General features: G+C 40.3%; 1 protein-coding gene across 1 annotated transcript in view; it reads right to left on the bottom strand.

Moving 5' to 3' along the window:
• Positions 1-25,414, bottom strand: part of mapk4 (mitogen-activated protein kinase 4) — a 33,056-nt gene extending 7,642 nt beyond the window's left edge. The window contains 13 exon segments of the mRNA XM_069699341.1: positions 589-733; positions 5,927-6,102; positions 6,859-7,230; positions 8,337-8,362; positions 9,863-9,927; positions 9,930-10,142; positions 19,328-19,402; positions 20,025-20,108; positions 20,324-20,476; positions 20,993-21,088; positions 21,210-21,284; positions 21,427-21,618; positions 25,262-25,414. Of these exon segments, the coding sequence (XP_069555442.1) occupies positions 589-733; positions 5,927-6,102; positions 6,859-7,230; positions 8,337-8,362; positions 9,863-9,927; positions 9,930-10,142; positions 19,328-19,402; positions 20,025-20,108; positions 20,324-20,476; positions 20,993-21,088; positions 21,210-21,284; positions 21,427-21,618; positions 25,262-25,321 (1,732 nt within the window). The 5' untranslated portion in view covers positions 25,322-25,414.
• Positions 25,415-27,964: the final 2,550 nt, after the last annotated feature.

Genomic DNA, 27,964 nt, shown 5'->3' with positions numbered 1-27,964 from the left:
TGCACTGACTGGACATCACCAACACTGTGATGCAGTCTTTAAACTCCTTTTTTGCATCTCTGCAAGTAAAAACTTTACATAAGGGAACAAAAGACGTGTTTGGGTACAAGTGATTTAAACTGATTACTGTATTGACTTAACTACACAAGACTGGTGTTTGCTGTTGCTGACAGTCTGGTGTCACTTTCTCATACTTTGAATTCTAATATGCAGATATTGACAGAATGTGCTCAACTTTCCCTTGAAAACTTTGTATGTATATCTTTATTTTCACGTAACAAGAAAAGAGTGTGCAAATAAAATGTCACTGAATTTCTATCTCAATCGTCTGTTCCACACAGGAGCCAAAACATAACCAAACATGTGAAATACCAAAAATACCAAAATATTAATTGGAAATAATCCCAGCTACAAGAAACACTTCTCCCAGGAAAGATCTAGCCAGACTTCTATGATATCTCCTCTGAATACTAATGAGAAGAGCTTATCTTATTTGTTTTTTTATCACATCAATGATCATATCGTTTCTGCAGGACATCGAGTTCAGGGAAGGTTTCATTGAGACTGCATGACAAACAGTAGAGGTACCTGCAAACAGCATGCGTCCGGTGAGCATCTCGGCCAATATGCAGCCAGCAGCCCACATGTCTATGGCCTTGGTGTAATTGTTGGGGGAGAGGAGCAGACGGGGGGAACAATACCACTTAGTTACCAAACCCTCGGACAGATAGCCCTGTGGACATGAGGGAGTAATGAAGTTATATTAGTGATGAGCACGCAACACACCAGTTGTACTTGTAAGTCTGCATGCACTTGCATGTCTATAAGGTGTTCAAGTTACTCAGTTTCAGTGCAATCCAGCTAGCAGTAGTTATTTTTGTTGGAGTGGAAGCATTGTGAAGTTGGTACTGTCAGCTAAAAAAAAGGAGACTTGAGCTCACAAGGGATATTTTGATTTACACGCACACAGACTTCAGCTTTATGTCACTACATGATAGAAACTGGCTTCTGGAGACACTGCAATAGAAAACATTCCCCTCAATCTCCTCCTGGAGTTCCTGAGTTTCACCAAGCCTTTGATGCTCTGCTGTGTGAAGACATGACTGCTCTCCTCAGGGCTCCTCCGACAAGGCTCCTTTCAGCCTTTACCTTTGTCAATGTTCACCTTGTGAATAACGATGATGTTGAGCATGAAGATGGACCACTGACGAGCGTATTTACATACAAACCAAATGTAATAATGAGATGTTTTTACCTACTGCTATCATTAACACTCTTATCACCTCTTGTGTATCACTCCACTCTTCATTCTCCAACCTTACAAAATCTCCAAATACTTGCATTTCAAATTAAATTTATGTTGTTTTCATTACATCTCTCGTGATTAAAAAAAAATAACAAAATGTTGCGCCCCAGGCTCTTAAACTTCTTGACACTTCTGGTATTACAAGACTATAAGCTGCACAACAAAATACACTTATAAGTCTCACACATTTGTATATTTGTTGGCAGCTGATGGCCCAGTTTTTCTTCAATATTTTTCAATAAAACTGCTTTGAAGTGTTTCATGATGGCAGACATTACACATTCTGCTTTTTCATTGACTGGCATAGTTTTGTTCAGTCTTCCCAGAATGAGACATTGGTTGAAGTATCTAATGTGCCTCTAAGCACTCTTCTCATATCCTGCCTTTCATCTCTTTAGCCCTCCCTCCTCTATCCCCGCTGCTCCTCTTCCCTTGTGCCCTCACATCACCCCTCTCCTGAAGTCTACTATTTCCATTTCCCCCCTCACCATTCACCTCCCTCTTCATCTTGTATTTCTTGTGGATGAGTTATCAAAATGGATGTCAGAAACTGCTCCGTGAGCTTTTTCACACCAATTAAATTATCTCGAGCTGCATAACATTACATCAAGTAGGGTCAAGATTATGTTTTAGGTTTATTGCTGAGTGGCTTTGTATTTTACTCGACAGCTGAAAAGCAAGTGCCTTCTTCATCTTTGAAGCTGGCAAAAAAAAAAAAAAATAGTGGATTCCTTCTTGATCAGCAGGTTTTTGCCGTGACTCAGAGCGTTTATTCATTGTGGGCCACCCACGGCAATGTTCCCGCTTAAACATCACTCCCAGCAGTGTGGCCCTACGAAGAATCAGCCTGGCTGAGATGGTTTTACGTGTCAAAATTAATTTTTTTGGGTGCCAGCTCTCTCAGAAGTTATATTACTTCTACAATACAACATATCAAGTGACTTGGCCAGTTGCACAGCACCGCTGAGTAGCTGGGAAGACCTGAGAGCTGAGAACAACCTTAAGTGGACAGCTCTCCTCAGCCTTCAGTGTTTCTCTTCAGTCTACTCTTTTTGCACCTGCTCCTCTTGTGCTACTTTCCTTTTCTCTCGTTCCTATTGTCTTTACCTCTGCATCACGTTTCTTATCTAATTATTTTATTGTTTTATCTCTATTTCCTGTCTCTCCCTCACCCGCAGCCTCTCCTTCCTCTTCATGCCCTCCCTCATCACCGCCTGCTCTCGTCTGTGTGGCAGCAGATAACAGAGCTTAAACTGATGCTTAGTGCTCAGCGATGCTCTGACGAACATATACATATAGTAAGTCGTCTATCTGTAGGTCCTTCTCTCCCCTATTTGCTGATCACTATATCTAAGCTCTCCTGCCTGCCAAGTATTTGACGGAGAATTTTAGAGAGTGTCCTTGTTTCAGGATGAAATATTATTTGATGATGAAAGTTGATCATTAAATAACTGTTTTAAAGGGAAAAATAAGTATATAGGTCTTAGTTTTAGAAAGAAAATGCATAGACATGGTCTCAGGTTTTATTATGTAACTATTTCTGCACCGTTCAGGTTTTTACCAATTAAAAAGGCTTATTCGGTGCCTTCATTCTTTGCAGTCTCATCTTTTCCCGTGACCTTCTTCTTCCTGTCTTCACCTCCCACTTCTCTCTCTATCTGTTCACTCCACACACACACACACCTTAGTGTTTCTCTGTGTCATCATGATCTATGACTGTTTCTTCACACTTCACCCCATCTCACTGTTCTTTACCACCCTCCTTCCCTCACCTCCTTTCTCACCTCTTTCTTCCCTCCTTCTCTTCTTGCTCGGTTACTTTTAAATGCTCTGTTCTTATTCACTCGTCCTCTCCTTATTTGTCTGTCCTTCAGCCTGGTCATGAATAATTTCTGGCCGGATCCAGCGCTGCCTCAGCAGGTGACGTTCACACATACACACTCACAGAAGCACCGGTGTAGACTGTAAACAACATCACAAATAATGGTGGGGTTTTATGGCCTCTGTTTTCCTCACCTCTTCTCTCCACCCCTCTGTCATCTCTCTTCGCCTGAGTAAATGTTTGTCTGTGTAGTCAGAAGCACAGTTCTAGACAGCTCGCCAAACAACCTCATTTCAATGCGCTGCAGAGTCACGGTAGTCTGATAAAGCCATTGTCAGACCACACGGACCATGTGAGACATGAGGACTTAGTAAGAAAATGTAGGAGGGAGTTATTTAAAGCAATTACAGATAAATGAAAAGAGGTATCATCCTTCAATGGTGAGAACTTGAACTCTTAACCTGCCAATCTTGCTGACAAGTATGACACATTATAAAATCTGATCATGGTCAACTGTGGTGCAAGGAGCCCATCTGAAAGCACTATAAATGATGTATAAAAAAGTTCCAGAAGTCTTGTTTAACGGCACAAAATAACAGTTAATAGTATTTGTGAATTTCCATCATAGCTGAAGTCAATACTACTCACGTCCATTAACACTAACTGTTAGAAAAAGCAGGGCTTTTGCTTTGCATTATTAAATAAGAGAGAGAGGATACTATCACATTCAGTGCAGGCATCCGCTTTGGTGTCAAAACAGCATCACAAATACAGCAGCTTCATCTCGCACACACATTACATGCGAAAGACGAATTGATGTTATGCTGGGTAACAGATGAATCGTCTGTCTGTCTGCCTGTATGTGTATCTATCTATCTATCTATCTATCTATCTATCTATCTATCTATCTATCTATCTATCTATCTATCTATCTATCTATCTATCTATCTATCTATCTATCTATCTATCTATCTATCTATCTATCTATCTATCTATCTATCTATCTATCTATCTATCTATCTATCTATCTATCTATCTATCTATCTATCTATCTATCTATCTATCTATCTATCTATCTATCTATCTATCTATCTATCTATCTATCTATCTATCTATCTATCTATCTATCTGTCTGTCTGTCTTTATCATTTGTTTGCGCCTCCACCTCTTTTCCTTGTTTCTATTCTTTGTACTTTTATTGTACTCACAATCCTTTTTTCTGCCTGCCTCTGCCTTCGCCCTTCTCACCTCTCTTCCTCTCATCCTCCCATGGCTCAATATTTCCCACCCTTGCAACTCATCTGTTCTTTCCCTTCCTCCTCCTCTTCCCCTCCACCTCCTTCCTTCCCTCCAAACGAACCCCCTGTGTCTGCACCCAGCTGATCCCCAGTCCTGTGTTCGGAGCTGACAAAGATCGCCTTTCACAAGAGGCTCCTCTTCACATGCGCGGAACCGAAAAACACACAAACATACAAACACGCACACACATCCAGCCCTGCTAGAGTTACAGCATTGCTGTGGGATCTTTGCGCATAATAAAGCAGAACACGGGAGCAGTGAATTGTCACAATAATCTCTCAGAAGCTATCATCTACAATGGACAGGCTAATCACAGTGTTTGATTAGTGCAAAACTTGATACCAGGTCTGGGAAGAAGGCTTTAATAGCACGGTTTGGGCTGGAGAGGAAGCCCATTGTGAAAGACACATTCGGTAACATCAGACATGGGGCAGTGTAATTAGAGAAGCCATTAATAATAATAATTAAAAAAAAAAAAAAAAAAACTTAGCTGTACTGCAGTTGAAACACTCAGAAAGAGGTGGAGCGGTTAGACTCTTTTCAAAACGTGAGAGTTTGAAAATGGCTCTGTTTGACCAGCAAACTATCAGCAAAATCAGCAAAATCTGACGAGTGACGCCTAAGACGCCACCTAACCACACTGAAAAGATACCTAAAAGAAAGATTATTCTGCATTGTCAATTGTGTCTATGTGTGCACCCTACTGCTTTTCTATCAGAGGATTCTTCCGTAACAGTACACTACATACAGTGTATCCATTTCTACACAAGGCCAAGGATTTGTGCATTGCTGTCTAATAACCACATCGGGCCGGGGCTTGAGGAGCTGCTGTCTCCTCCTTGATAACAGCTCTATGGAACAGCGATAATGTTTAATATTAGAATACTATCCTGAGATTCATCCATCAGCAGCATAGCAGCGCACTGTGCATCAGAGCAATGACAAGAGTGAAAAATCTAAAATTTATACAAAATGTTTGTATGTCTTAAAATTACTATTTTTAAAGAAGACAAAATTAAACTATAAAGATCACAATCTTCAGTGGACAGACCAGTATGAACGTTTAGGATTTAAAATATGGTCACAGGCATTTAATGGCCTTTGGTCAAACAAAACTTGGCTCTTTGACTACATTGACATGCCCTCAAAAAGATTAGTAAGAGGAATTAGGTTTGGAATGTTTGTACATGTGCAAAGGTCCATGCTGACATGCCAGGTTTAGCCTTCACTAAACAATTTTTCTTGCAGATGAGCACCAGAAAAAGACATCAAATCACCAGTGGTATATACAGTCCAAGTATCATATTCATAATTAGATTACTGTTGATAGTGAAGACTGAAAAGACTGCATGTAAACACACTGTAGGAGCGCTCTGAGGCTGCTGAGAGTTAATACTCTGTATATATGAATGTCCTTCCAGTGTTTGTGTTTGTGTGTGTTGTGTGTGTCTGTGTGTATGTGTGTGTGTGGGGGGGGTCCTTCTGTGTCTCACACTCACCTTATGAGAATAATGAGGGTCAACTATTCTGGCCAGCCCGAAGTCTCCGATCTTGAGCAGCAGTTGGTCCGTATTGATAAATATGTTGGCAGGCTTCAGGTCTCTATGGAGCACGTTGGCTGAGTGGATGAACTTGAGTCCCCTCAGCAGCTGGTAGAACAGCAGAGTAGCATGACCTGTTCAAGGGCAAAAATCCCATATCAGCACACACTCTAATGCACTCACATATTTACAGCTACAATGTGCACGCATTACATACTAATACTTTGTAAATGAACTACTTTTTCTACATTTTACATCCCCAGGTTAAAATAATGTGTTATTCAAATAATCAAACCACTGACATATAAATGAACAAGCACATTTCACGTATAATTCTGACTTCCCTTTTGGACATGTGACTTGTTGATATAGAAAATCTTAAATCTGTTTCACTCTAATGCTTTACAGCATACAGTATGCTCATGAAAAACAGTGAATGAATTAATTCAAATAGAGTAAAATTGTGAGTCAGTTTCAAATGTGTAATTTTAAAATATGACAGGATTTTTTTGGGTCACAGTGTTAACTAATATGGCAGAAAATGAATTCATACTAAATCTAATAAATCACAATGTAAACACAGCCAGCAGTGAAATTATAGTACCAATAGGAATCATCATATCAGCAGTGGGTAATACTGACTTTGAGGTTTGAAATATATTCTTGGAAACAACAGTGTACAAAAAAAGTCTCTCTTCGTGGTCTATTTAGTAGCTTTTGTTCACATCACACTGATACAGTAACTGTAGAGTGTAGGACCTCGGGTGGAGATTGTTTGGTCAACTGGATTTTTAAAATTGTTCAAATTCACAGAAAAATATTTTGTATTTATTTATTTATTGGTTTATTTTAATTTATAGGTTGATTTTTCTATTTCTTTTCCCTCATACCTGTGGGCAGAGGTCCTTGCTCAAGCAGCCGAGCCAGATCAGTCTCCATGCACTCCTGAATGATATACAGAGCGCTGAGCTGGGTCGGGTCTCTGGGCAGCGGTCGTCCGTACGGTGCTAAGACGTCGTGGACCCGCACCACATTCTCATGGTGCAGTCGTCGGGTGATTTTCACCTCCCGCAGGGCGTGTTTTACGGTCACGGCATCTCGCATCACCAGCTTTTTAATTGCTACACGCTGTCCAGTGCGTTGGTCCACAGCCGACAGCACCAGGCCAGTGACACCTGTGCCAAGAGGTCGAGGGTCAACGAAGTGACCACTGAGGTCAAAGCCGTGGAGGAAGAGAGGAGTGTCCTGTCTGGCCATCACAGCTCAATTGAGAGATGAACGATAGATAAATTGCAGGTGATGGATTTAATCTCTAGATTAATAGTGTGACATCTTGCTGGTGAGTACAGAGCTGATTTTTCTATAGGTAGCTGCTGCATGTAGATGTCTGTTTTGTAGTAGACAAGACCCAACTATTACTATTTGTCTTGCAGAAAGAGGTGGTATTTCTAAGGGCCCACAAAAATTGAAATGGGCTGATTACATGAAGACAGGCCTGTGCTGAATTTGGTGCGATACTCAGTATTGCAAGTTTGTTTGCGCATCATTGCACTTCTGCATTTAGTCCTGTGTGGGGCATCTCTTATGAAATCAAACTTTTTCTGAAACATCTTCTGCTCATGTTGCCCTGAACTGAGAACATACTTCATGTGACATTTTTGATGATCTTTGATGCAAGAAAATCATACAGGATCACAATATATGAAACCAAGTGAAAATAAATCTGATGTTTGGTTTAGTCAGTGATCTTGTGGCCTCATGTTTAAATATACTTGATGATGTCTTTCTCTGCTCTACTCATGTTTTGTTTTTTTTATGCTGCAAGGATGCACTTCTAATCTCTCTCTGTATATTCTTCATGAGCAGATAGTCAGATTGTCAGTGAGTCTTATTAATACTTCCCAGGGCAGGGGTATCCATAGAAACAGCCCTCTGTGTGGCAGATTCTGCTCTTACAAGTGCCGACGCATCATGGGACAGCAGCAGGCGGACGGTTGGCTCTGCACTCCTCTCTCTTTCTGCATGCTCTGCTGTTTGTTACAAGTCATAAAGCCTTCGATGGTGAGGCAGAGTACAGGAGGTGAGATCGTGGGTTTTAAATTCAATGAGTCTCTGTTGGCTCCTCCTCTTCTTCCATGATACCAGAGAGTGTCTCAGTCAGTCACACAAGTTCATTCAGTGTGAGATGCCCAGCTGGATGGCCGTCAAATCCTGGAAGCACGGTGTCCTCTGTGTGTGCATGCGCATACATGTGCATGAGTTTAATCCCTCAGTAATCTGCTTCCTGTTGCCTTCTCATGAATGTAGGGATTTCAGCATGAGGCTGTGGCCACTGTGGGATGATAGCGCTATTAGCAGTGTTTCTCACATGTGCTGCTGCTGCTGCTGCTGCTGCTGGGGAGAAAAAGAGGAAAAAGGGTGAACAGAGAGCCGAGAGACGAGTAGGATAAAGATGAAAGTTACACAGCAACAGAGCCTGGGTGTTAACAGGGTCTGTGTTGCAGGGGAGTTGCTATTACATAACACTGAATGGCACTGTAATCGAATCTACACAAGCAACTTTATGTGCTTAGAGAGGATAATCATGCCAGTTCAATGATGCTTTAATATCTATATGAAGCTGTAAAGGCTTTCAGAGCAAAGAGACATTTTCAAAGCTTGGAACAGATTAACATGGAGACATCGAATTGAAAGTCTACTTCTTCTTCCTTTATTTGTTTACCATTGCACGTCCTGCTATACCTGAGATTTCGCTTCTTATTTCTGCCCTTAGAAAGGTCACACAGTGGTAGAAAACAAAAGCTTTGATTTCCTCTCGCCCCTACAGCATCCTTGAGCTGTGTGAGCTCAAACGATCCATCAATCCATAATACAAGTCTCTTTGCAATCACAGGCCTGAGGTCACATTTGAGAATGAACTCTCCCACTCTCAGTTTCTTTCTCAAAATCGGGCACAGACCTGGGCACAGACCCACAACTACGGCTGCTCTTTAACAGCCTTACAAACACAAATAATACTTACAAACACTCATGTCAGGCGGACTGTCAGAGACTGCAAGAGTGTAAGGTGAGAACAGAGACTAAAAGAGAGGGAGATTGACAGTGGTGCTGGTTGGGAGGTGCAGCACTGGGGTAACTTTATAAATAATGCATAACCACTAGAGATGGCGGTTGGTGCTCTCTCTGAGCATTTATTCTGCATATTTCTTCAGGTTATGCAATGACAATATACATAATAAATAAGAATCATTTGCTGTTTCTGGATGCAGTGAATAAACTCTAAGTTCGTTATATTTAAGCCCAGAGTCAAAAGGTTTAGGAATATCACACTGGCTTTAAATAGCCTTTAATTTATGTTCAGAAAAGGGAAGAAAAAAAATTAAACTGTTCTCTGCACTTGGAGTGAGCCAGTAGCTTTGATGTTACCAAATTTGTAGGTGATAGCAGATATGAGCAAACAAGGGCACATCTGTTGTACTCGGGCTTTGTGCTGCTGCCTCTTTGTCCCCCAGGACCCTCTCTGGCTGTGTTTTCTTTCTTTTTTTGACTCGATTTACTTTCCAACAAGCGTTAAGGCAGTTTTTACTACAGATGGGAAACGCTGCATCCTCTCTGCACACTGGCTTAATGCAGCTGCCTTTGTGTATCTTCATACACTCTAGTTACGCCCCTCTGACAGAACAAAAACAGTCAAATTGAGTGAATGAAATAAAAACAATACAGCCCCGTTTCCAAGAAAAAGTGTACCAACCACAAACAGTCCTGTGCTCCGTTTCCCTCTCAGATCAGCGACACGATATCTTATCTTATCTAAGCATCTGTTCGGTGGCCAATAACAAGAGGAAGAAGAAAGAAATACAAGCAAACATGACAGCAGCAACCATCAATACTCACCAGGGCTTTACGCAGCCGCAGCCTGCCGTCCAGAAACAAAGATCCGGGGGAAAGATAGGAAAGATACGGGTCCTTTGGAAGCAAAGAAAGTGAAACACGATTGCAAATCTATCTTTCTTCTCTTCCCTTGTGAGTGAGATTTAGATGCTACAGGGGCGAACAGTCGGTACGGGTCGGCACCGGGGGCGATCCGCCGAAATGAGATAAGCCAGAGGCTGTTATAAAGTCGGTTATTGTGGGCGACTGTCCGCTCTCTGTCAGCGCTTCGAGAGGAGTGAAGAAGGAGCGGAAGGGATCACCCCGATTCACGCGCATCTATCAGACCTTAGTGGCCTCACACTGCACCACACATGATCTCTCTCCCTCTCTCCCTCCCTTATATCCTCTACTTCTCTGACTCTGGACTCCCTGGAGCTCCCTGAACTGAGTTAAAACTGGACCACGGTTTTGCAGGAGTGTCCAAACCCACTGAAGACTAAGGATCAAAGAACATGAATATAACCTGTCATTTTCAATGTATTTGAAGATGGGCTGAACTCGCCTCTATCTCATTCCAGCCCGATTATTATAGCTTCATGATTACCCTGGTCATCTATCATCCTGACAGGCGCAAGATATCTGTGTTCCCAAGAGAGGAAGCTGGAGAGAGGAGCCTCTGTTGAGTGTGAATGAATATCTTTACAGAGGATGCTATGACATGTCAAGGACTTCCAAAAGAAACAACAGTTTGTACCAGACTTCTGGGGAAAGTATAGCTCACATTGTAGGGAGATCATAACGGGAATGGATATGAAATAAAGAAGAGGTGAGATACTTGAAAACAGGAGCCTGGTTTCACAGAAAATTGCTGTTTATGAGGTAAAATATGCCTGTTTTATGATTAAAAAATTAAAAAAAGATTTACATTGTCTGAGATAATTTCTTGTGTATTCATTATGAAATTAAACAATTTTATCAATCAGTTAAACCACGCTGTTCCATAAAACCCCATAAAGAAAACAGTCCAGAATATATTAAAAATAAAATGTACTCTTAAAATTGGATTTATCATTGGTTTGTATTATTCTATATACAGTGGGGGATATAATCATTTGATCCCTTGCCGATTTAGTAAGTTTGCCCACTGACAAAGAAATGAATAGTCTATAATTGTAATGGTAGGTTTATTTTAACAGTGAGAGACAGAATATCAAGGAAAAAAAAAGAAATCCAGGAAATCACATCATATAAAAGTTATAAATTGATTTGCATTTGATTGTATGAAATAAGTATTTGATCCTCCACCAACCAGCAAGAATTTTGGCTCCCACAGACCGGGTTAGATTAGTCCTCTCGCTTTAAGAAAGTACTCCGAATCTCAACTCGTTACCTTTGTAAAAGACACCTGCCCACAGAATCAATCAATCAGATTCCAACCTCTCCACCATGGGTAAGACCAAAGACCTGTCTAAGGACATAAGGGACAAGATTGTAGACCTGCACAAGGCTAGCATGGGCTACAAGACCATCGGCAAGCAGCTCAGTGAGAAGGAGATAACTGTTGGTGCAATTTTTCGGAAATGGAAGAAACACAAAATGACCATCAATCGCCCTCAGTCTTGGACTCCACGCAAGATCTTGCCTAGTGGGGTATCGATGATCATGAGAAAGGTGAGGGATCAGCCCAGAACTACACGGGAGGAACTTGTTAATGATCTCAAGACAGCTGGGACCACAGTCACCAAGAAAACCATTGGTAACACACGACGCCGTAATGGATCAAAATCCTGCAGCGCCCGCGAGGTCCCCCTGCTCAAGAAGGCACATGGACAGGTCCGTTTAAAGTTTGCCAATGAACACCTGAATGATTCAGAGAAGGCTTGGGAGAAGGTGATGTGGTCAGATGAGACCAAAATCGAGCTCTTTGGTATCAACTCGACTCGCTGTGTTTGGAGGAAGAGAAATGCTGACTATAACCACAAGAAGACCGTCCCTACCGTTAAGCATGGAGTTGGAAACATTATGCTTCGGGGGTGTTTCTCTGCTAAGGGGACAGGAAGACTTCACCGCATCGAGGGGAGGATGGACGGGGCCATGTACCGTGAAATCTTGGGCGACAACCTCCTTCCCTCAGCCAGGACACTGAAAATGGGTCGTGGATGGGTCTTCCAGCACGACATTGACCCAAAACATACGGCCAAGGCAACAAAGGAGTGGCTCATGAAGAAGCACATTAAGGTCATGGAGTGGCCGAGCCATGCTCCGGACCTTCATCCCATAGAAAATCTGTTGAGGGAGCTGAAGCTTCGAGTTTCCAAGCGAAAGCCTCGAAACCTTAAGGATTTGGAGAGGATCAGCAAAGAGGAGGGGACCAAAATCCCTCCTGAGATGTGTTCAAACCTGGTGACCAACTACAATAAACGTCTGACCTCTGTGCTTCCAACAACGGTTTCTCCACCAAGTACTGAGTCATGTTTTGCTAGGGGATCATATACTTATTTCACACAATCAAATACAAATCAATTCATAACTTTAATACGATGTGATTTGCTGGATTTTATTTTGATATTCTGTCTCTCACTGTTAAAATAAACCTACCATTACAATTATAGACCGTTCATTTCTTCGTCACTGGGCAAACTTATAAAATCGGCAAGGGATCAAATAATTATTTCCTCCACTGTAAGTGTTTAAAGTAGTTTCTGATTTCTTACTTTTCCAGAGCCATCTCTGCAAAGTGCAGAAAGCTGTGTGAACTTATTACACTGTGTGGGACTGAGGGCCTCATGAAGATGGAGAGAAGCACAGCAAAAGAGTAAAGTTTCTCCAGTGTTTGCAGTGTCATCGCCTGTGGTGAGTAGAGAGCGGCTAGCGTTCTTATGAGAGTCAACGCAGTGGGAGAGAGAAGAAGGAAGAGAGGCCAGGTCATGGTGAGTGTAATAATGATCATGCAGAGAAGGGGTTCATAATGTGAAGTGAGGCTGCCGTAGAACAGACCCACAGGCCACCTTATATAATGAACTGGGTGTGATGTTGTTATGATGTTCTGGCTCTGTCGATGAGAAGAACAGAGGACAGTTACAAGGATAGACATGGATTTGTATTCCTGCACCAGTATATGACATATATAAGTAAAAATGTACATTTGTTGCTCATTTGATACCTTTTTGTTGTATTTTATAGGATAATCTGATGAAGAAGTTGCTAAACACAAGTCAGCAAGTGATGGATCAGTGGTGTCTGTGTGATGATGGGGGGGGGGGGAGGTTGTGATGCTGCTGGGAAAATGTAGAGACAAACAAAGGTTCAGCCCTTTCAAACAGCAGCTGTGGACGTCCTGTACCCCTGCGGTATCTAAAGTGAAGCTTGTGGGATTGAAAGAGTCTTTTAGAATTTACATTTTTCAGGTGTGTATCTCCTCTATGTCCTGCGTGTTGGCGAGATAACTTAGGCATACAAATGGAATGTAGTGAGAAAATTGTCAAAGGCTTTTGTTGCAGATGGAGCAAATTTTTTTTTTTCCAGATGCTTTTATTCAGTAGCAGGAGAACTGTCAGAAATAATGGCACAGGCCAGTTTTTAATGAAAGATGTTATCAATTTTTTTCCTTTCAATTATTTTTAGGAAGTGTATTTTGATTGATCCAATGCTTCACAAAAGTCTTATCTGCTGATTCATAATGAAAAAAAAAACCAGATGACTTAATCAAATAAATTTAACAAGCAAAAAAAACAACAACTTTGAATGCTGTTTTGATGTTGTGATTTGTCCCCATTCATGGCCATTCTTCAAAAAAAACTAATATTTTAAAGGTTGATATTTGGTTTTGTATGCAAAATCTAAATCTAAATCTTAAATCATTTAGTAAAAGCTCTTTGATGTTGTCCTATTTTCCCCTTGTGACCAGTGACAAGCAGTGGTGCAGTTCAAAAGTTTATCTGCCCACAAAGGCATGAAACAACACTTTCTGGTGTCCCCTGACAGACACAACTAGTGATGCAGCTTCTGAAAAACTGCAACATCACAATCTGCTTTTATTTATAACACATGCTGAGATGGCAGAAATAAAAAGTGTTGATATATATTACTGAGGTGAAAGTCACATAAATAACTTCTTGTTAGTATTTTCTTATTGATGTTTCTGTGGCTATTTCCAGATACAGTATTTAGCAAAACATTTTTTTTTTTTTAGTATTTCAAAAGAAATTGTAGTTGGAGGTATATGAAAAGTTATTGGTCACTGGAGGTGGGCCAAAAAATAGATAAATCCCCCAAAAGCTGTTAAATGACAACACATGAAAGAAACAGGAGAAAGAGATCAAGTGAAAAAACAAGTAAAGGGGCAAAGAAATGAGATGGCATTAATACCCCTTGTAGCAACGTATACTGTGAAGATTAAAATTATAGATAATACTGTGATATTGCTGTGGCTCATGTGGCCCATTTCAGTCTTTGTTCTCACTGTCTGTGCTGTATTTCTGTTCCTTATTTCTGGCTGCCCTCTTCTTATTAACACTGATAGCATCTGACAAATGGAGACATCACAGTGTCGGTCGTGGGTGGCTATTTACAGAAGCACACACGCATACACACACAGGCATGTTGTCAGTATAACTTGCTCCTAGTCCTGACAAATTATTTAGGCATCATTCCTGAAAAGAAAGTTGAAAGAGAGAAATCCAAATAAACCCTGACATTGCACAGTTTCCCTATTTGTTTGTATTGTTCTTTTTTTTTAATAATAAAAAAGGACTCTAAAACCCCTTTTGTTCTTGTCCTACCCTATAAGAAAGCACACAAGCCCTACAATCTGCCGTGTGATTCATCTCACCTTCACTGTTTGTGCTGAGCAGGGTTTTTTGTTTGATGTTAAAGCTGACAGATATGTAACAAAACCAGTAGTTATGAAATGAATCCAGAAAAGCCATTTAGTAATAGAATAGCTACTTGTGTCATGAAGAAATTTTCTGGAGAAGAGTCCTCGGACTTCTACAAAGACACACTAAAACTGCCTTCCGGTCCTTTTGTCTATCTACCTTCAACACAGAGTGAGCCACAGCACTGCATGTGTGTGCTCCTCAGATTACCTCCTTTCAAAGGATCCCTGTGTAAGTAAGGAAAGGAAATAAATAAATTAGAGGTCAGGCTGAAATTTCCTTGTGATGGTATCTGGCTGAGTCGGCTCGCTCTGTGCGTGTTTGTGATGAATGTTTTTTCCATCAGGTTAATGGCCCAAAATGGAGAGAGAAAGAGAAAGGAGCCACATCTGTAGGTGTGCAAAGATGAAAGAAAATACTTCCGTGCCAAATTCTACGCACAGCAACTCTTCCCCTGGTGAATTAAAAACTTTCTTTGTTTTTATCTTTAAGGTGATGGAAAGAGGCTGAACATTTTTTTTTTATTATTTTATTTTATACACTTTATTAATCCCCGAGGGGAAATTTCTTTACTACAGCAGGGGGGCTCTCAGGGGGGAGATGCTGCAGCAGGCTGCCACTAGCGCGGCGCCAGGTAACCTGAGGTGCATGTTTTTGGATGATGGGAGGAAGCCGGAGAACATGCCTGTTATAGAACAAGAAATACAACCTTATTAAAAGTTCATGCTATTCAAGTTTAAAGGAGCGTACCATTGTTTTTATACTCTGATGAAGTCAACTGACTTCACCTAAAGTTTCACTGGACCTAAAACGACTTATTTTTTCAATCAAAACGGTTGCATTATAAACTTTAGGTGTTGATTTTGAAAGAAGAGGCTACTGAGGCAAGGAGAAGCTAATTAAGACTAATATCCAGGTGCATTATGGTACATGTTGGAACCAGTGTTTTTGGAGCTTCACAAGAGAGTTCAACGAGAAGAGATTTCACCACATAAATATGAGATGAAAACATTGTTAAAACAATGTTTTAACCAAGTTTTGACAAATGAATGCAGACATTTTGGCGCAGACTGCAGCGATAACATGGTTGCAAGCAGTGCAGATCCTAGCAGAGCACTCTGCAGGAGGGCATCTGAGCCACACACACAAGTTACAATGTTTACAGTGGGATGCCTAAGATGGATCTTTTATTGTAAAAGCCTTAAAAGAATACTTCACTTCACAGCCTGGTCTATGGCAGCAAATGTTTAGGCTTTTATCTTTTTTTTTATCTTTTTAACGAAAATAAAACATCTTCTCGGTTTGGGTTTTAATTTACTATATTACTTTTCAAGGACAGCTGCTGTGCTCAGACTGATTTGTAGTATTCCCAGTATGCAGCACGAGTGAGTGAGAAAGAGCACTATCATATCTGCTGCACCACTTGATATCCAGGGTGAACACTTGGGATACTACAGGGCCAGAGAAGTTAAAAAAAAAACAAGAAGACAGAACAGAAAACAGAGGTGTGGTCTAGGGAGGAGATAGAGATGCAAATACACCTCAAACATAAAAAAAACAAAACAGAAACAAATAAAGAAAGATATGTGACGAGAGAAAAGGTGAAGCCAAAGAACTGACATAACTGACATGAAAGCGAACGAGAGACGGGAAAAAACAAGACAGTTTAAGGAACAAGGGAGGGAAGCGGGTCTCAGAGTTGACAAAGTTATGTGGCTGTGCGTGTGCCAACAGTTGTGTCTAAAAAAAAAACAACGACCTGTCTAAATGTCAACACAGCCTGGGGCAGCGGGGGATGTGCCCCGAATAAGATATGCAGTCGAGAGATATGAGAGGGACACGGACTGAGACGGGTCGGCACGGTCATTTACATCATAAATACAGTCGCACACACACACACACACACACACACACACAGAGATCTCAATCACGCAAAGAGCCACTAATTGAAACTCCAACACAAAGAACGCACGTACTTACGTACAAAATGTACTTATATCTAATTGTACTTATATATGTATATAATACCTATTAACCGACAAAGTATGAACTCGTATATCTTCTGCTGTAGCAAGTGCATTGTGAGTGTTTTTCTGGGCCCCTTTCAGCACCACAACTTGTTTTCGTCTTTAAACTTAGAGCAGGTTCTTTGGCTCCACATACAGGATTTTCTTGGTTACTGCAACTAAACATACAACAACAAACATGTTGCGCGATCTAATGTTTCATCTGCAGGTCTAAAAAGCAATCCAAATTTGTTTACGTAGGTATTAGGACGGGCAATCGGGGCGACAAATTAGGTTGACGCACCACATTAATTAAAAAATATATTATTTAACTTTGGATTTAAAAAAAGAAGAAGGCTAAAATCAGTTGTATTTATGCCTCATCAGTGGGTGACATATCTGTTTTCTCTGTGCTCAGTGATGATTGATGACAGCGACTCCCCCTGGACATGAGTTTATATTCTTATGTATCTTTTTCAACAGTGACAGGGCTTATGTAAGATGAATACTTCTATTTTCTGTATGTGCTACACCAGGGGCCTCTTTATCAGCAGTCAGGAGGTGACAGATAACCACCGTGGGTCATGTTTAATGGGATGTATGAATGTACACTCTGCCACAGTGGTCTGCTTTCTTGAAAAGAAGATAGGAAGGCGTTTTGGCACCAAAATGAACAGATGATTCAACATAACGTTTTACTCCCCTATGCCCTCGTTTCATTACAATGACACGATATTATGTGTGTGACTGTCAGTGTGTCCTAGCTATAAAGACTTAATAATTAAGGATGTTATAATAATTTATATATTTATAATAACTTATGTATGCTCAACAAAAATTTAAACGCAACACTTTTGTGTTCACTTCCATTTTTCATGTGTTGGAAGTAAAAGATATAAGACTTCTTCTATGCACACAAAAGGGTTATCTCTCCCTTAAAGTATGAATCCATCCACCAAGATGCTGATTAAACAGCATGATTGTTGCACAGGTGTGCCTTGGACTGGTCACAATTAAAGGCCACTCTAATTGTGCAGTTACATATGGCATTTGCCAACTTGACTCTGTTACGACGACACACGTCGGTCACGTAAGGTTAAAACCTCGATGAGAATGAGGAGCACTCGGGTGATTCCCTAAGACGGTTCGTGACAGTTTGTGAGAAGTTCTTCAGTTGTGCAAAACGGTTGTTTCACCAGCTGTCTAGGTGGCTCGTCTCAGGATGATCTTGCAGGTGATGCCTGCCAAACTCTCAGAAACGACGTTGGAAAAGGCTCATGGTAGTGAAATGAACATTCAATTTCTCAGGCAACAGCTCATTCCTACATTCAGCATACCAACTGCACGCTCTTTCAAAACTTGTGACATCTGTGGCATTGTGTCGCTTGATTAAACTACACATTTTAGAGGGGCATTTTTATTATGAACAGTCCAAGGCACAGCATCTTGTGTGTCACACCGGTCAGGTGGATGAAATATTTTGGCAAAGGTGAAGTGCTCACTAACATAAATTTAACATATTTGTGAAGAAAATTGAAAATAAATGAGCCTATTCACGCATAAAAGAAGCCTTGCATCTTTTAATTAAACTCGAGAAATTCGAGCAAAAATAAAAGCGTTGCGTTCATATTTTTGTTGAATGTATATTGCACAATAAATATTTTTAATATTGTAAATTACAAGAGGTTGTTAGAAAGTATAGAAGAGTAGGCCATTCAAGCAAGGGATATAATTGCACCGAACTCCAAATTATTGTGAAACATTCACCTTTTTAATTTAGAAATATAATAAACACAACCAGCGTCAAACTAGAAGTAAAGCTACAATTCCATTCAATACAGTTGATACACCCCAAAATGACATATGTCCATATTCATCCGTTCAGCTGGCCATAAATATTGCAACGCTACGTAAGGCATTAAACTGCTGTTATTTTGTTCACAATCAGAAAAAAGCTTAAAATATAGTTTGAAGTCATTCATTAAAGTACATTCCAAAGTATAATGTCCTGTAAAATAATATCTACATGATCTCAACTGATTAAAAAGGCTCAGCAAGATTTACGAGTAGAAGCCTTAATGTCCAAAATAGATTTTTCTTCTCTGTGATCTTTTCTGTCCTTTGATGTCATGGCTGCTGCTGCACTACAGACTATGTTAGAAATGAAAATGATGCGTCAGAAGAATAAGGCTTCCAGGAAACAAAATCCAAAGCTGTGCAACGGGAATCAACATTTGTGACTGTTTAATTACTTTTAAAATGAATTGTTATCCCAATGATTGGCCATAGTTGGGCTGAGTCACGACAGATAAGTTTGGGCTGCTTTACCATATGGAAACTGTATGATTAAAAAAATACCCAATGACACAAATCTAGACAATTTAGAAATTTGAAAGCTGTATCCACATTTAACAAAATGATTATATTCTGAGAAGGAATGGTCTGGTAAGACCCCCCTTTAGACTGAGACACGGTTTTCCAAGTTTTGATTTCAAAATAACTCTGCAATGAATGTGTACAACATAGAGTAAGCAGTCAGGAAACCTACAGTAGAGCAAAATGAGGAGGTGCTACAGTGGGTGGCTGCAGGAAGTGGTTCAGGCATAGAGAGGCTGGTAGCCACTCCTCCGGTTGCCACTTCTACAGGTTATCACACACACGCTCGTCATCCCAAAGAACTGCAACAGGAAAAATAAAAGCCATCAGAAACGAGCTTAAAATATATTTTATGAAGCAGCAAATGATTTGTGAACACATTGGCTTTTAGGGGAAAGTAAAGGTTACAAGTAGGCTAAATGCTATGAAGGCTAGAATCAAGTACTGTACTCTAATCTCTGTAGAAGTATAAGAATTACAAAGTAGTCTACAGGACGATCATGAGGACATTTCAATGAGATTGCTTTGTTGTTGTTTTTTTTACCTCGTAAGGCTATCTGAGTTCAGCTTTCTTAGATTAAATCTTTCTGACAGGCATAGCTGAAGTGTATAAATGCTGAAATGGCTGACCCTGACCCTTTTCTGTTTCAAATCCTTTCAACAGAGCTGTCATTGTACATTGACTTGAGTAGACGTCAAGACAAGTACTTTTCTATCTGCGTGATTCCAGGCATTAGTTTTCCACTTTTGACAAGCTGCAATAAGTGCTAGGTTTGAGAATTCATTGTAATATGTAGGCTATTTCTACAAGGAGACATGTCATCTGTTGCACTGACTAGTGGGTATCTCACTGCATTACGTTAACAGAGAGCAGGAGGTAGAGCAATGCTCATTCAATTGCTAAACTGTGGGTGATGATCTTACCTTGATCAAGGCAAAGCCAAGAGTTACCAGCATGGCATAACTCAACACATCCTGTAGGAAGTGTTGCAGGATGCCCTCACAACCCTGAAATACATACACAAGTACAGTGAAATTTTTGCGGACTTTATTCTCGCAGTCATCAAAGCATTTCAAGAACAGGAAAAGTCAGTTAACTTAAGAGATTGCCTGTTTCAAAGTCTTCTTCAAGCAACCATGACACAGTACACACATGTAACCACGTGCACACTGACACTGTTTTTATGTCAACAGGGGCCTCGGTGTTCCTCCGTGGGATTTACCTTCAAGTTAAGCGGGTCAAGTTGACTCAGATTGCCGGTGCACGATGAGCTGCTGTTTTTACAGCACGTTGCGGGCACCGAGTTGTTGTTGCTGCTGCTGAACCAGGAAGTGTTGAACCAGCTGGTGTAGTTGTGCACACCACAGCACTGCAACTGCACAGAGAAAGTGGACAGGTGATAAGAAAGGAGGCTGATTAACAAATTATGTCAAGAAGAGCAGCAAAGTTAGACACTACATGAGAGAGGGTTATGGGAAATATACACCTACTAACACCATCATCAGTCTGCATATCAGTTACAGTACAGAGCTTATTTTGGCACATGTGAAGTCCTCTTTAGTGTTTGACCTGCACACTATCTTTCTACTTCATCTTTGTATTCCTCTACTACATTTCCCAGAATTACTTTTGACTGAGGAGTAATTTTAGAGCATTTTGGGCATGTAGGTGGAGAACATGGTGGTCGTTTATGGATCTCACTGTAGCTGCTGCCGTTTGAAGATTTTATTTTCTTAAAGAAGCCAGACTATAGAGCAAATTCAAAGAACGATAGGAGGAAATAAAACCAAGCAGGTGGGAGAGAACGCAAGCAAAGCAGAAGAGGTCGAACAGACCGAAAGTACAAATGAGAAAACAAATCTATTTATACACTGGAGAATACAACACCAACCTTAATTTGCAGTAAGTCCACAGCTTTAGTCTCAGCAGCTTCTAAACCATACTTTTTGAAGACGTTGCCCATAGAGCCATTTACGAGTCCATTTATCTGGAAAGACACAAGAAAAAAAATAATACTCAGGTACTTTAACAGTGAGCTCTATCAGAGTACCCAAATTTGTCATAGCATATTTAAAACTGATGATAATACGTTCAAATCTGTGACTCACCTTGCCCTGGTAGATGAAGCTAAATCCCAAGGCAGCCAATTCAGCTACAAAGATTGCCAAGATGAAAAGAAAGAACTGGAGAAAGAAAATAATAGAATTTCATTTCAGAGAATAAAAGAGAAAATGAATACAGTGAATGGGTAAACAAAAGGTAATGGAAAACAAACACACACACACACACACACACACACACACACACACACACACACACACTTACGAAGCTGAGGCCAAATTTGGACTCGCGGAGTGTGGCGCAGCATCCCACCAGACCGAAAAAGAACATCACCACACTGACACAGATGATCGTAGCTGCTGGGATCAGCGCGTTCCAGTCCTGAATGAAGCTGCTAAAGCTGTCATAGCTCCTGATCACGTAGGAACCAACGTAGGCCAACGTTGCTCCTGCAGCCTGCGGGGAGGAGAAAAATAATGACGTTACATGTCATCAAAGTGTTTATTTACAGTAAACAATTTAGCAACACGGTTTTAGTGAGACTAACTATCGAACATGTGCGCACAGATCAAAATCTTTTTATTATTACATTTCTAAATCGGCAAAGAGTTGAGGGTAAATGTAAAGCAAAAGTATCATCACGAGACACACGTTCGCTCAGCTTCCTGACCTGAATAAAAGTTAAAAAGTAAAGATCCCACTGAAATGAACGCGGGTTTAAATGTACACATCTCATCTGCTGACATCACTTGTGCCACGTTGAGGCAAATTCAATTTCTGTTCATTCCAAATTTATTAAGGCCTTTTTACGCTCGTGCCAAAAAGATCAACTAACGTGAAGCAGTGAATCTTTAGTTTTTAAAAATGTCATCATGCATGGACTCTGCATTTCACACCGCAATTTACTGCAGAAGCAAACACGATACAACTGAAGGGCTTCGTCACACGATCTGTGTTTTTCCTCTCTGCGCTGTAGCTGAAAGCATCTGGATCAAATTCGGTAGCTGAAGTGGCCAACAACCGAAGTCAGAAATGTTTTTTAAAACCTTGCATTAATAAATATTGATGTAAAGTTTCAGTTGGCCATTTGGTCTTTGGTCTGTCAACATGAAAACTATACTGTTTTATAAGTCTTCTTTTTCTAAAGGTACAAACAATAGGAGAAACACTAACTTTAGCCATGAATACCAATAATTATAAAGTGAGAACAAAGCTGGCTGTTAAAAACACAAATAGACAAAGCTCAAAAGAGATTTGTTCTCCGTTTGTTATCTGACCTCATGTGATTAACCCAGGCTGTGAAGGTCACCGACTGCCTGTCCTGGTGGAGTCGGACGTAGATTCTGCATCAAGTCACCTACCGACATCACCACTTTTCTACGAGTCATACTTCGTGAGTGAGATCACCAATCACAAGACTGCGCGTATACTGGGTCAATTTTGTGCATACACACTCCAGAATAAAATGACTTGGACAATTCAAGAAATTATTTCTCATTTCATTGAAAATGTCACAAGTCCGGAATGTAATAACTAAAGCTCAACAACAGTAACAAATGTTAAGATTACAATAACTCTGAAGTATTATCGTATAAGCAGCACTCCTGACTTCCCTGAGCCCTTTGAAACGCACTCTACCACATTTGATTTGAACCACAGTCTTTGATTAAAAAAAAAAAGGAAAAAAAAGAAGCCTGATAATGTGGGGGAAAGAGCTAAAAGGAAAATTAACTGATGATCTATAAAACTTATGAAACTACTGTGATTGAGATATACTAAAACAAGCAGTTTATGTAAATCTCGCCCTGTTTTAAATGCTGATGTCACAGTGGGAATACGAGAATATGATAATGTGTGATCAGATGAATTTTCCTTTTCATAAGAGAGTACTACTGGGCAGAAATCCTCCTTCGTCTGTGCCTGCGAATTAGTGTAATTTTTGAGTATTATTTTCCTTTTAATTACAGAAGTTATATTGTGTGCCTGGTGTTTTTTTTTATTTTATATGGGAGTATGTGTGTTTTGTGTGGCCTAACAATCATTCATCCTGCAGTTCAGCCACATGACTCGATTCTCTTAATCACTCCGCAGTCACGGGATCCCTGTGGGGCAGCTACTCTACACCCCCCTCCACCACTCACCCCTAATCTTTCCAGAAACTCTGATCTTGTGTCTAAGAAGCAGCACAAAGAGGCTTACATAACATATAGCGTCTGCACACGGTGCCACCTCTCTGGAATGTGAGAAACCCCTGAGGAAATGTTTCTTGATCTGTGGGGATGATTTTAGTGGGTCCCCTGCAGGACTATTACTGTACATTGGACCAGGTTTCAGAGACAGAAAGGATGCAAGTTGTGCAACAACAACAAAAAAAGTAACGAAAGAGGCCATGACGTATTTGCTCATGTGCTTCCAGAGCGCATTAACCTCTTAACTCTTGATTTTCATCCTTAAATCGCTCAATTTGTTACAAACACACACACACACACACACGATAAGATACATATACCCTGACTCAATTTCATAATTACACATCAAAATGAAAGCAAATGGAAATATTGTAATTGTTAAGATTTTCCTAGAATTCACCGAGATGTGAATGGAACTTTGGGATCTTCAAAAAAACCAAAACGTTAAATAAACTTTTTAGGGTTTGTACGTACAATGTTTCGCTCAATATAATGCCAGAGAGGCTTTGTGGGTGAGACTGTTTGAAAGGTCAGTTTAATATTCTGGATGAATCAGGACACGTGACTGCAGCCAAGTTAATCTGGGCAGTTTCTTTTAGCATATAACCAACACTATTCTTTGAAATCTTTGAGAAGCTTAATATGTCAAAAAAAATTCAATAATGATGACAACCAGAGAGAGATAAAAAAAATAAAAAAAATCGACAACAACAGCAAAACAACTCCCCAAAAAGTAATGAAGAAACATAAGGATCATTTCTAAACAATGTGGCAATTTACCTCTCACAGCTATGTAAGCATAACTTTATTTCTATAGAAATGTAAGACTCAAGGTCTTATAAATTAGTGTTAAAAAAAAAATAATCAAAGATGGTTGCTCAATATTTAATTCTAATACACTGGCTTAGCTTGATAAATCGTAGACTGTTGGCTAAACAATATTCCTCATCGGCAGTCAGCAGACCTGAGCAACTACAACAACTGAGCTGAAGCTGTTTGAATAAACAGGATCAATCCACGTGTGGGGATCTTTTTTTTTTTTTTTTTTTTTTTTACTTATGCGGTTTAAACGTGAAGTGAAAGTATTGAATTTGTAATGCTTTGCAACTAGAAACCTACCATGCCATCAGTCTTTTTATTTTATTTTTTTGCTATGGTAGGGACATATTGACTGGAAACAATTGATAGTGAAAGGCAGAGAAATGCAACGAAGCCTATTAGCTCATCAAACCTAGACCTGTTGGAGATGAGAAAATATCACGTGGGAGGCTAAAAAAACAAAAACAAAAAAAAAACGTTACATTTGGAAGAAAAATGAAATTAAGGAAGTACGAAAGTAGATATTCAAATATACACACACGTTGTATCTCAGTAATCTAATTACACAAACATGAGTCACAGACAGACAGATGTTCATACTCCATTGCTTCAAAAAGCACTTCGCTCTTCAGGACGCAGAGCAGGACAGATAGTTGGGCAGTTGTTTACCCGGAATTCAGTCGGACTGAAGTTCATATTATTGGCAAATGTAACTCACGGTCTTTTTTTTTTCTGGCTTTGAAATAATAGCTACGCATATTTAAAGTGGAGAGGAGTTTAAAAAAAAAATTAAAAAAAAATAAGGAAGTAAAGATGCGAACGCGTAGGCCAGAAAAGTGGAGCAATCCACAATGATATGATGTTTATCAAGTTCTCACTCTGATTTATAATCCTTAACGCACGAGGACGCGCCGACAACGAAATAATAACAATAAGCGAATTATTTCAGACAAAAAAAAAAAAAAGGAACGGAAGTGCTGCTGTAGAGCCATGTTTCCTTCGTTCTTTAAAAAAAAAAAAAAAAAAAAAAAAAAAAGCCGTCACTGTGAAATCCAATCTCTGCGGCTGGTGAAATAACACAGCGAACTTACCCAAAATATCAAACTGAGGAAGAGGAGGATGGTCTTGGACGTGATGATTCCGCAGTCCATGTTGTGTGACGGAGCTGAAAAGACCGAAGGAAGGCTGTGCAGTCGCTGCGGATCCAGTTGTGGTCTCACGGAGCGGGTGGAGGTGGGTGGGTGGGTGGGTGAGGAGGGGGGCTTCTCTTCCTACCGCCTCGGTCACAAGTTTCCTCCGTCTTTGCCTGACTGCAGTGACTGTGATCACCTGGTCACATGCTTCGGGGAGGAGAGCAACCCAAGTGAACAGGTCTCCCAGGCTTCGACAGAGGTTGTTTTTTTTTTTTGGGGGGGGGGGGGGGAATAAAACATTATAATACCGAGCAATGCATTTTTAATTTTTTTAATTTATTTATTTATTTTTTATTTATTTTAACATGCCTTTACCTCCGCCTTTAGCGTAAAAGCCAGTTCTGTTTGTCAAATTTTAAAAGGTAAAACTACACTTGCGTCCTCTCTCTCTCTCTCTCTCTCTCTCTCTCTCTCTGATGACTTCAAAGGGACGCATTCAATAATGGAAGAAGCCTGTAAAAGTACACACAGCCTACAGCAAATACAGCAATGTAAGACAAATACTCAAAAGGGCGGCACGGTGGTGCAGTGGTTAGCACTGTCACCTCCCATCAAAAAGAGGTTCCGGGTTCGAATCCAGTCCTGGGCCTTTCTGTGCGGAGTGTGCATGTTCTCCCTGTGCTTGCGTGGGTTCTCTCCGGGTTCTCCGGCTTCCTCCCATCATCCAAAAACATGCACTTCAGGTCAGGTTACCTGCTTAAGTCCCGCTTAACTAAAAGTACAGGAGTATGAACAGCAAAGTAATTAAAGTATTATTAAAGTAGTGGTTTGGACCCTCTGATTGATATTATTATATGAGACACCGTTAGATTATTAATACTGAAGCATCAGTGTGTTAAGCTGCATGCTACTGTTGTAGCTGCTGCAGTTGGAGCTGATCTGAACTACTTTATGTAGCCTACCGTTAGCTAGTTTAATCCAGTGGTTCCCAACCTCAGGGTCGGGCCACTCTAAAGGGTCACCAGATGAATGTGAGGGGCCTACTGGAAGAAGAAAAGAAACAGAGTTCTCGTATAAAATACATATTTTTTTCAGTTGTTGGACTTTTTCTGTAATCTTTTATATTTTGGTGAGATAGTGGATTACTTGCTTTTTTTTTATTGAAGTTAAACCATTTGAGAAGTTTAGAGGGAAAAATCCCTATTTGATGGGGCTAGTCACACCATAGACATCTGAAATATGTTCTTTCTAAGACGTCAGAGGCCAGAAAGTTTGGAAACCCCTGGTGGTTATGTTTTTTGGTTTATCAACAGGATTAAAAACAAAACTACCAGCCCAATTTTCATAAAACTTGGTGGAACGGTGTAGCATGGGCCAAAGAAGGACACATTGTTCTGGTACATGCCGTACATCTGAAAATCCAGTAGATGGTAGTAAAGTCCAATTGTGACAAAACATAGGCCATTCTAGAAATACCATGATCCCATATCACAATCCATATTCAAGGGGAATCAATAATCCTCTGGAATACTCATTTATTTGCCCAAACTAAATACAGTAAGCTGTCGTTAGTGGTTTCATAGGGAATAACCAGAACCATGACAATCGTCCCATTTCCACAATTGCCAGTATATCCAGACATACTGGTTGCATGTCATAGAAGAACAGACGAGTGGCCTTAATGGAGGTCTTTGTTTTCTGAATGCCCTTCTACAACATATTTTAATTATAATAATGTGTTGTATTCTTAAAGCTTATCATCCATTGTGTCAAATCTGTCCTTTAAAATATCAAGCTGTCAAATAAATGTTGTAGAGTAGAAAGTGCAATATTTCCCTCTCAAGTGTTGTATTGGGAAGTATGAAAAATACTCAAGGGAAGAACAAGTAACTCAAAATCTTACTTAAGTACAGTACTTAACTAAATGTAGTTACTTTCCACCACTGGGGGGCATTTTAGCTTTTCAGCAGTTATTCATGACACAACAAACCTGTTCATCTTCCTCACTTGTGTTTATCATGGATGACTTTTCACCGGAAGTGTGTGTGTGTGTGTGTGTGTGTGTGTGTGTGTGTGTGTGTGTGTGTGTGTGTGTGTGTGTGTGTGTGTGTGTGTGTGTGTGTGTGTGTGTGTGTGTGTGTGTGTGTGTGTGTGTGTGTCATGAATCTGTGGTTTCAATCAAAACATTATTTGAGTGACAGTGCCCCTTCATGCTCCTCGAGTTTAAAGGCAACTCCGATTTTGGTCTCCTTTGGCAGCTCAATAGAGGGCTAGAAAAGTGACCGAGCTGAAAAATAACTGTCACAAAACAATGGTTGTATTAAGAGTGCGTCAATAGGATGGTTGGAGCCCTTTTATCTGCTGAAGTGTATGCCTCAGTTGTATTACAGTGGTAGTCAGACAAGCTGAATGCTGGAGATTCAATCCACTGACACATTTACCCACTGTGGGAGTCTGAGGTAGCACAACAGAAGGTTTCAGTTGCTTTTCTGACTGCATGTGTCACAGTTTAAGACTTAAACTGTTCACACCACAACTGGACACAAACTAAAAGAAGTCATTGCAGTACTAAATTCCTTCCTCTTTGAGTAAGTAAAAGTCCCTGTCAAGTAAATATTGACAAAAAAAAGTATATCTGCTTCATCCTGTCTTCTCTACTGG

The sequence above is a fragment of the Brachyistius frenatus genome, unplaced genomic scaffold (genome assembly GCF_029030835.1).
Source record: "Brachyistius frenatus isolate BFR_SWC_R1_liver_20210118 unplaced genomic scaffold, ASM2903083v1 Contig_30, whole genome shotgun sequence".
NCBI lineage: Eukaryota > Metazoa > Chordata > Actinopteri > Embiotocidae > Brachyistius > Brachyistius frenatus.
This window is presented reverse-complemented; position numbering and strand designations above follow the sequence as displayed.